The sequence below is a fragment of the Cynara cardunculus genome (assembly GCF_001531365.2).
Source record: "Cynara cardunculus var. scolymus isolate 2C chromosome LG 10, CcrdV1, whole genome shotgun sequence".
NCBI classification, from domain to species: Eukaryota; Viridiplantae; Streptophyta; class Magnoliopsida; order Asterales; family Asteraceae; genus Cynara; species Cynara cardunculus.
In genome coordinates this window covers 27310433-27320878 of record NC_037537.1, presented here as the reverse complement: position 1 = coordinate 27320878, position 10446 = coordinate 27310433, and the positions used below count along the sequence as shown (strand labels likewise).

The following is a 10446-nucleotide window of genomic DNA, read 5'->3' as shown; positions in this document are numbered from 1 at the left end:
TTGAGATTTTTATCCATCCTTCTAATGAATACTCCAAGGTGGGACATACCAGACTAGTTTGGTTTGGTTTGGTTTTCTTAATTGAGATTTTTATCTATCCTTCTAATAAACCTGCATTTTGCATCTTTGTTTATTTGCCCAATTACTAATTCGATATCCTGATTTCACTATGCAGATTCTATGTTGCTGAAGTCCTTCTTGCCCTCGAATACTTGCATATGCTTGGCATCGTATATCGGGACTTAAAACCAGAGAACATTCTTGTTCGAGAAGATGGTCACATCATGGTCACAGACTTCGACCTTTCGCTTCGGTGTTCCGTGAACCCAACTCTCCTGCAATCACCTTCATCGGGTACGCTAGAACCACCTAGGGTGTCTGGCCCATGTGCTGGTTCTAGCTGCATAGATCCTTTTTGCATTAAGCCCACCTGCCAAGTCTCATGCTTCAGACCCCGAATGTTACCTGCACCAAAAGGCCGGAAAACAAAGCTCGATCCTGCAGCATTTCAGCGGTCATTGCCGCAGCTTGTGGCCGAGCCTACAGAAGCACGATCCAACTCATTCGTTGGGACCCACGAGTATTTGGCTCCCGAGATCATCAAAGGAGACGGCCATGGGAGTGCCGTTGATTGGTGGACGTTCGGTATCTTCCTTTACGAGCTTTTGTATGGAAAAACACCCTTTAAAGGTTCAGTGAACGATCAGACGTTAGCCAATGTGGTTTTGGAGAACCTTAGGTTTCCAGAAACCCCACTCGTTAGTTTTCAAGCTCGAGATCTCATTAAAGGGTTACTAGTGAAAGAGCCTGAAAACCGACTGGGGTCACAGAGAGGGGCTGCGGAAATCAAACAACACCCTTTCTTTGATGGCCTAAACTGGGCTTTGATACGATGTGCATCTCCACCTGAGTTGCCTGAGCCGTACGATGTCTCGGCTTCTAAGGCTGCGGCTTTAGAGAAAGCAAAGAAGTATCTGGACTACGATGGGTCTTCTGGAGGACACCTGGAGTTCGAGTTATTCTAGCACCTTCCGGTAACTTTGCGGTTTCTGGAAGAATATCGATGATTACTTTCATTCTCTTGACGAGTAGTTGTCGCAAAAACTGTTGGAAGAATATCAATGATTACTTCCGTTCTCTTGATATGGCGGCATTGAGCTAGCGGTGGTGGCAATTGAGGATCGGATAATTTGGTAGCTGTTTTCCGCAAACAACGGCGCCATGGCGGGAACCTTAATCGAAGAAATTGTACACGTTATCGGGCCGAGTTTTGAAATCGTTAATCGGCGAAGTTGTACAAGTTACTGATTAGAAATATGAAATTTTCGACACATTTGCAGGACAAGTGTCGAGAGTTGTTGAGCATAATTTGTAGCTTATTTCAAATGGTGGTGCTCAATCTTTATTGAATCAACAGATGGTGTTAACTTATACAAGGTTGGGGGTACATTTGGTGGTATCATAAGGAATCAGACATGAAAGAGTGAGGTTGAAAGAATTGGGGTTTAATTTGACATGAATTTATTAGTAATTCATCAAGAGGATTTATGTACTGAGAATGTAAAAGAGGTGGGGTTTTTTTTAACCAGTGGTGTCTGATTGATTTGAGTTTGGTTCCAAAGGTCAAAAGTACCAGAAGGTCTCAGGTTCAAATTCAATGAATAATAAAAATCCCCTTGTGGCCACGGAGGTTCAAATGCAGGTGGTCGCCCTGAGATTAGTCGGCTCGCATAGCGGGTTGGATATCCATGTTAATAAAAAAAGTGGGTTTTGATGTTGGTAACGTAAAAATCGAGTTATGATGTTGATGTATGTGGATAAAATTATTAGGTAGGGGCAATGTACAGGGAGGTGCAATTAGAGCCTCTACTATGTGTTTTTTGAGAAATTTAAAACTACAGAGACGAAATCCGTAATTTTTAACAAACCATAAAAACAAAAAACATAATTTACTAAATAAACGTGTTTACATAAATTTTTACATTTATTTTTATAAAGTTAAAAGTGGAACCCTATTCTTTTGAAAAAGCTTGACTGAGTTTTTAAGTTGTTGAATTGACGATAACGTGTATGGAAAAAACTTGGCGAAAAACTCATGAGTTGGTATAGACATAAGGGTGTGTTTGGTATAAATAAGACAACACGTGGTAGAACAGTTGTTCAATTTTAGTAAGAAAAAACTGGATAAAATATAACAAATCAATTTACTTCTACTGAGTTGTTTATGTCTTTTATATATGTTGATTAATTTATATGAATTATTAAATCATAACAAAAAAAATGTTTTTTACAACAAAATATATGATTAGAAATTTTTCGTTAAAATGACACAAAAATAAAAGGTTTATATAGTTTCAATATTTATTTTATACATTTTCTATGTTATTTTTTTATTACTAATATTTAACAAATTACATAAATTAATTAAAATACAGAAAAAATATAAAAAATATATTCTGAGAATGGTAAAGTAAAGTTTAAAATTCATAAAATATAATAAATAAAAATTAAAGAAGGAACTAAGAAGCCGTTTACTAAACGCTTACCTGTTTACCGAGTAATTTTCCTTATTTGATGAACATGTCAAGTGTCAAAAATCTTATCCGGTAAGAGCAATGATAAAGATGAAGAGTTTTACTCGGTAAGTGAGAGTGACGACTCTTACTCAGGTAAGTGCTTACCGGGTAATTGCATACTCTACAATTTTAATATACTACAATCTTACCTAGTAAAATAAATTTATAGTGTTGACTCCTAAGGGTAAATGCTTACTGGGTAAGCATTTAGGTAAACAGCCTCTTAATGTAAAGATGGAGATGTAGTTGATGTTTTAGAAGATAATAAAATTTTATTTTGAGGTTATATCGATAAAGTATATGTCTGTTTCCACCTTGTTCCTTTGGGTAGGCATGAAACACGTCTGTTTCACTTTGTTTCTGTCTATTCCACATAAAAGTTCTGTCAATGGTAAAACTGTGATCTATATCCTCAAAATACATTTTTATCCCACTCAGTCTTGTACTGTTCAGTCTAATATCGCATCAAACATAAAAAACTTTGTATTATCTTGTTTTGTTCTGTATACCAAACACAACAAAAATAAATAAATTAACCAGAAACATAAAATTAATTGTCGGTTTTTATTATACTTGAAATATAAAATGACACCAAATTTGAATCATATTATTAACCCATATATAATAAACGGGTCGTTATTTGGTTCTAAACGGGTCGTTATTTGGTTCAATGGGTCGACCGGTTAAACCGGTCTAGTACTTGAAATTGGGTTTTTGAAATCCATTGAACCGCTCTTGTTCTCTCCTCATCTTTGCAAACACCGACAACACAGCCATCGTCCGGTGACTCTACTCGACGGAACCACCACAACTGCAGATCCACCGCCACCTTCTCCGTTCACGGTTCCTTCCTCTGCTTCCAGCCAACTTCTCCTCCTCTACCTATATCAAGTAATTCTTAATCTCTTACAATCTTTCGAAAACCTCTAAATCGCCGATTCTTCCAACATTTTTGATTATTTTGTTATTCCTAATGTAGAAGTCAGAGCCTCACTATTTAATTTGAACTTTACATCACTTCTTTTTTACTTGTTTGGTTTAATTTGAAGTTGAGTGCTGAAAACCCTAATTTTGAATTTGAAACCCTTGATTGCTTTTTGTTTCATAGATGATTTCTGTTGTTACCTTGTTTAGTTATGATATTTGGTATTGGATTAATCATTGCAGTCAGAAACATGCCTAAGGTGAAGACAAATCGCGTCAAGTACCCGGAGGGTTGGGAACTCATAGAACCTACACTTCGTGAATTACAGGGAAAGATGAGAGAAGGTTTGGCTTATCCCTCTAGACTACTTGCTTAAATTGCAACAATGTTTATTGATTATTTGATGTCACCTTAAGATGTAACATTTCATAGTTATAATCTCTTTATAAATGAACAGCTGAGAATGATCCACATGATGGGAAGAGAAAATGTGAGACCATGTGGCCTATCTTCAAAATTGCACACCAGAAAAGTCGTTACATCTTCGATCTTTACCATCGTAGGAAAGAGATTTCCAGTGAACTGTATGAGTTTTGCTTGGATCAAGGGTATGCCGATCGTAATATCATTGCCAAATGGAAGAAGGCAAGATAGTCTTTCATATTTAGTTTTTCATAGACATTTCCTGATGTTTACCTGATGCTCTGCTTCAAAAAGAAATCAATCTATGGCCCCTATGATTATGAACATTAGTTGTGTAACTACAAATAGCCAATAAGATGTTGTCAAACAAACTGAGTTTTTGAAGATCTTTTAGTATATTGAATCATTATTGTTGAATAATCTTTAAGACCAAATCCACACCCCAAAAATATGGTTATGCTATTTGTGTCAAAGATGAGACCTCAGAAAGCAGAGATGTCCTCTTTGTTCTTATTCAGGGTTAAATATTTATAGGAAGTGGTCTTCATGGGGGAGCAGGTGCATTTTACTGTAAAAAACTTAGCATCATACACATTAGCTTCTCTATTTTTTTGTACATTGGTCTTTGACACCTTTAGCCCATCTAGTCCATGGGAGCCTCCCATGTGGGGTTATTTAGAAGAATAACCTTTTTGACATATTCTTTTTAAATGCATGATCTTCTGACATATTTTAACGCAATTTTTGTGTTGGGAAGATGCATTATTTTGTTAAACAGAGACATTCTTAAATCTTTCAAAAGGTTATTTTTCTAAATAGGCCTCTCAGCGGTGGGTGTGACCCCAAGGAATCGGTATCACTTAGTGGGAATAGTAGAAAATGAGATTTTTTTAAGTATATGTAATTTAAAAACAAAAAATACTCATACAAACTCCTCACATTTGGTGATGTTTTAATCCTTGACTTCCAGGGAGGTTGGAATCTTACCGGATACCGCTGGGCAAAGTCCCTTTGGTACAACATGAGATTCGATGCTTCATGATTTGCCACTAGACCAACCCCTTTTCGTTTTTCCTTTGCCTTCAAAGATGAGATAAGTTGGTCAATAGTGCTGGTATATATCGATTAGAATGTGTCTCTAGTTGAAGGTGTAGATATTTGTGAGATCTTCACGAGGCTGAAATTGTCTTTTTATCATTAACTCTGTGTGTTTGAAAACATACATTTTCTACGAAAAGCATTCTCATGGTTGGTATTGAATTTCAGCCTGGGTATGAACGACTGTGCTGTTTACGTTGCATTCAACCACGTGATCACAACTTCCAGACAACGTGTGTTTGTAGAGTGCCCAAGCACCTGAGGGAGGAAAAGGTAATCGAGTGTGTGCATTGCGGTTGCAAGGGCTGCGCAAGTGGAGATTGATTACTTAACATCGTTCTAAATGGAATATCTATCTATCTATTAGGTAAATCCTAACGCCCTTGCGTTTATTATTCGCAAACCTCGAGTCGAGAACTGTTAACCCTGTATTTTGTAGGTAAACTATCTGGTTTAAAATGATCATGTCATGTACTTTTCAATTAGATGGAAAACAATTTATGCCTTTTTGTTACTGCACCTTTTGTTTACCTGCATGTTGCAACTTGAAGTAGCGATGCTTTTATTTATTTCTTTTATTTTTATTTATTTCTTTTATTCAAAAATTTCAACATGTCATTTTATATTGTCATTTAGCTTATCAACTTGTTACCATAAGTGACTAGATTATCAACTAGCTTATTAGTTGGTTTCTTGAACATAGCTCATATGTCTTGGTCGAAACACGTGCACCGTAGTACCGAAGTTCTGGATTGGTCCAAGTTTTCCGGTTAAAGGAGGGGGCTATTCCAACTGGATTAGGGACCAAAACCAAACCCGAGTCTAAGGGGTTGTCTACCAAAACGCTTACGGAAAAAAAGTCCCCACTTACTTATTAAAGGTAATATTCTTGGCAATCAAAATGGATTGTTGGTAACTGTCTTTTAATTTGTAAGAACCGAGTCTCGTCCTTCATTTATCTCAGTCCTTGCTATGCCTCTTACCGGTAAAATTCTCGGTCAGTGTTCTCATAACGCTTACAAAGTAAGCACTTGTTAAACAGTCCGTAAGCTCGATTAGGACCGAACTCGTTTTGATAAGGACCGAAACCAAAGCCCAGTAGTGTTTTCGAAGAGGGATTGGCGATTTTAGGATGAGGCTTTGGGCCGTCCAATGTGAAGCAATTTATATTCTTGTCAACCAAGGCCCATAAGTTGAATTTGGTTTCTAAATTTGATTAAACGCAAATTGGATCAAACGGTAAGAATTTGATTTGTGATTAAGAATTAAGCCGATGATGATCATGTTATAAAAAAAATTAGAAATTATAAGTGTTAATTTATACTATATTATAAATCATTTGCCAAAAACTTTTAAAAATCATTCTTTATGCATGAAGTACTGTTTGTTAATGCATATTATTTAAAATTTAAGATGACAAGTAAATTGTGCGTAAGTATAACTTATTAAAGCTCAATTTTTGAATTCGTATAACTAACTGTCGATAAACATAATCAAATATAGGATAAATATTTTATTTTAAATATTAAAAAAAATTAAAATATAATTAGGATAATCATTGACTTCTAGCAGAATTATTATTTTTATAAAAATTATATTGTTAAGTCAAAAATAATTTGTTTTGTTGTTACATCTAAATTAAATTATAATAAAAAATTGAATTAAAAAAATTATAAAAAAATGAGAACTTTTAAAAAGTTAATTTGATATTAATATCGATATATTTTTTTTAAATATTTATGATATTTTCAATTTTATTTATATTCAAAAGTAAAAACATTATCTTTATCAAAACCACATAAACCGTATTATATATCAACAAAGACAAAAAAATAAAACGAAACATTAAAATAAAGATCTATCTCGCTACATCACGTGAAAATCCTTTTAGGATGAAAACAGTAGTTTTCAAAAATTAAAAGCTACTTCCAAAACAATTTTATTAAAAAAATATATATTTAATACATGATGTCATGTAATATGGAACTGTTTCTTAAAATAAAAAAATTATATTAAATTCTGTTGCAAGCAAATTCATTGACTTTGCAATTTGATATTTTTAATATTTTTGGGTTCTAATTATACACATCTAAATGAGTTAAGACATTGTAATTAAACTAATGGGTTGTTTACTTGAGACTTAATTAAGTTTATTGGTCTATCAGGCTTATTCGCATAGTTCATTTGGGTTGTTTACTTACGACTTATTTGCACAAAACTTGGCTTAATCGTACAGATAGAAATGGTGTGTTGTCTCCATTCAGCCACAAAAAAGACACTTCTACCCCTTATTTAAAACACCGCCTTCTTCCCATATGAGACACACCATCTTCGGCCTCTTTATGATTTTGTTTTGATGTTCAAATAATTAATATTGGGGGGTAAATCGGTCATTTATGTTATTCAGGCTGTTGGTTCAGATAAAAAAAGTAAACAATAACATCTATTTATCTACACAGACAAATTTATACATACAGAACTTAATAAAAAAATTCGTAAACAACCCGTAAATATTAAAATATATATTTCAGATTTTGTCTATAAGATGTAACTCAATTAGTAAATAAACGGGACGACTTTATCTAAATACAGGATAATTCCCGGTTGGAACCCAAGCCCTCCGCTAACCTCAGCCAATTGAGCCAAAAAAATACCCTTCAGATTGATGTTACGGTTGCCAAAATAATGCTTTTTTCACCTTTGTAAACAATTTCATTTACAGTAACTTTGTCTTTTTCAGATTTCACTGAAAACGGACGATCTATTGTTTGGAGGGTTCGGTAGACTCGATCACAATGCAAAGTTTTTCACCTTTGTAAGCAAATTTCTTTTACTGTTTTCGTGTACTTTTCACTTGAATGGAATTCACATCCCCAGTCTTTAGACTCACTCCGAAAACTTACTGCAGGAAGGAAACTTTAATGACAGACCTCGATCGTTTTTGGTGTATGCACTATCAAGAACATCAGCAATAAAGCTAATAGTCGACGATGGAAAACCGATCCGTGTTCCGTGTTGAAAAGTAACCGCTAGCAATTTTCACAGGATGTCGTTCTTGTCATTTCTGCACATACGTGTACTTGTCGTGGTCGACCATCATAACAAAGATAACACAAACAACAAGGAAAAGTTCCAGCTATTAGCTCAATGACCTTCTTCGGAAGTTCATTTTGTAAAACAACCCTCTAGTGTATTTTTAAGTGTTTGCATCGACTGTTCTAACCAAAAGCAGACTATTTTGAACCAACGCATTTTAACAGTCATTAGAGGTTTCTCAGTGTGTTAAATTTTGGTGTGGAAAAACGGTTCGGTTTAGCCTTTTTACATATTTTCTTAAATATCTTTAAAAAATAACAATAAATAGTTTAAATATTGATTATATTATCTCACACACACACACACACACACACATATATATATATATACACACACACACTAGGATCAAACGAGAATGGTACATATTTAAAAGAACACGAAAACGGACGAATCACATATGATTTTGCTCTAACATCAGATACAAAATCACAAGTGATTCAGACGACCTTGCCCGCTTACCTGAAGACGCAGCCACAAGTCATTCAGACACTTTCTTTTACCATGTAATTTTACACATGATTTGTCCATCTTCATGTTCTTTTAAATAGGTATCATTCTCGTTTAATCTCTGTATTTTTTAATAATATTATGATATGTTGTTTTCTTGTGGATGAAGGTATGAATAGAGAGGGTGAGCTTTTAGCCCATAAAGACAATAAAAATATTGGCTGCAACTTTTGGAGAAAGATCCAACCAGACCCACTACCACTGTTGCTTCGGTGGTTAATGCGTTGCGATCGCTGTATTTATTATATTATATATTTTATTAAATAATTAAATACGTTTATTCATGAGATCTGTGAGCTCTTTGTAAGCCTTAGGTTTTGGACTATCAGTAACTTCCACCATGGTTTTAAGTTGGTTTCGATAACTACGTGTTTTATCACTTTGAAAACAAATACTACAAAAACCACTAAAAATAATAATACTGTGAAACAACATTATGCTTTCGCATGCATTGTTTCTCAAAATTTTATGGTTCTTATTTGATTATTCCTGTATTTGTATATGGGGTGAGTTAAAATGCATACTGATTTTCTTTGCATACACATCAACATCAAGACTTACTTTTTACATTCTTAATACATGATTTGATCTGATTTTAATATAAAATGATAGCTATCATATGTTAATATTGTAACGATTATAACTGATTTTTATAGTAATTTTACATGACCACTTATTTTTTTTAATTTTATTATATATTTTATATTATTTATTGTTTTAAAAAGGCCAAGATTCTGTGATAGAGTTGGTTAACCACCTAAAACAACATAAGATACTACAAATCATGTTATATGTGTGTGTGTATATATGTGTTTTGGATTATTAAGTTTACAAGATTTTTTATTTATTTATTATTATTATTATATAAATCTTTGTAATAAAAAGATCGATGTGAAAGAAAAATTAAAATAAGAAGCGTAAAAAAGAAATCTGGATATTTGATCACTTTTAATCTCATCTTTATTTCATGAATCACGCTTGATACAAGAATTGATCTGATGCATCCTCATTACTGTTGATTTTTAATTATGATTGATTCTTAGGGTCTGTTTGGCTAATGTTGAGTAATGAAAATGACATAGAATGGAAATGAGAATGAATTTTCATTCCCCCCAGTTTAACCAAAAAATAAAATTTTGGGTTTCTAGAGGAATGATCCCATTATATTATACACAACCAAATAGTTTCTTTCATTTGCATTCTCATTGATTACTGCTTAATATCTTTTACCATACACCCTCTTATACTTTTCTCACCATAACTTCTATTTTCATTGAAATCCAACCCCTTGTTATGAAAATATCATTCGATAAAATCAAAACAAGTGTTTTTCTTATGTTTGGCAAACTAGCTTCTTTACTAGCTGTTGGATCTTAAACTAATTGTTGACTGAAAAAACTTAAAATAACTGATAAAATAATCACATTTGATAAAAACTAGCTTATAAAATAAACAACTTAAAAAAATACAATATCCCATTTAGATAAAATATATAGGTGTGTATATATACATATATACATATATATATATATATATAATTAAAAAAGTAGAATTTTATATATTATAAATATTCAAATTTAAACAACAATAAATGGTAACATACGGTTGGCATGACACGAAAATGCAAATGATTGGGCATTGAAAAATGTAATTGAGGGTGTACTTTACCATCTCATGCTCACGCTTTTTATTTATTTATTTATTAATTCGCTTTTTATTTATTTATTTATTAATTTTATATTTATAAATATCCTTTTTTTAAAATAATTAATAACCTTTCTATCTATTTACTCATTAGTAATTGACTAATTGTTAGAAAAT

At 33.1% G+C, this 10446-nt stretch overlaps 2 protein-coding genes across 4 annotated transcripts in view; both read left to right on the top strand.

Moving 5' to 3' along the window:
- Positions 1-1530, top strand: part of LOC112519605 (serine/threonine-protein kinase D6PK-like) — a 6658-nt gene extending 5128 nt beyond the window's left edge. For both annotated transcript variants that reach the window (XM_025127809.1, XM_025127808.1), the window contains one exon: positions 176-1530. In XM_025127809.1, coding sequence (XP_024983577.1) covers positions 176-1025 — 850 coding nt within the window. In that variant the 3' untranslated portion in view covers positions 1026-1530. The remainder of the gene's footprint in view (positions 1-175) is intronic.
- Positions 1531-3283: 1753 nt separating this feature from the next.
- Positions 3284-5550, top strand: LOC112519640 (protein BUD31 homolog 2-like). Of its 2 annotated transcripts, none has more exons than XM_025127855.1 (4): positions 3284-3467; positions 3744-3845; positions 3959-4146; positions 5191-5550. In XM_025127855.1, exons 2-4 carry the CDS (start codon positions 3752-3754, stop codon positions 5344-5346), a joined length of 438 nt encoding a protein of 145 aa, XP_024983623.1. In that variant the 5' UTR covers positions 3284-3467; positions 3744-3751; the 3' UTR covers positions 5347-5550. The 2 variants fall into 2 exon arrangements, with proteins under 2 accessions (XP_024983623.1, XP_024983624.1); XM_025127856.1 differs by having other exon boundaries at positions 3293-3467; positions 3748-3845.
- The last annotated feature ends 4896 nt before the right edge of the window (positions 5551-10446 follow it).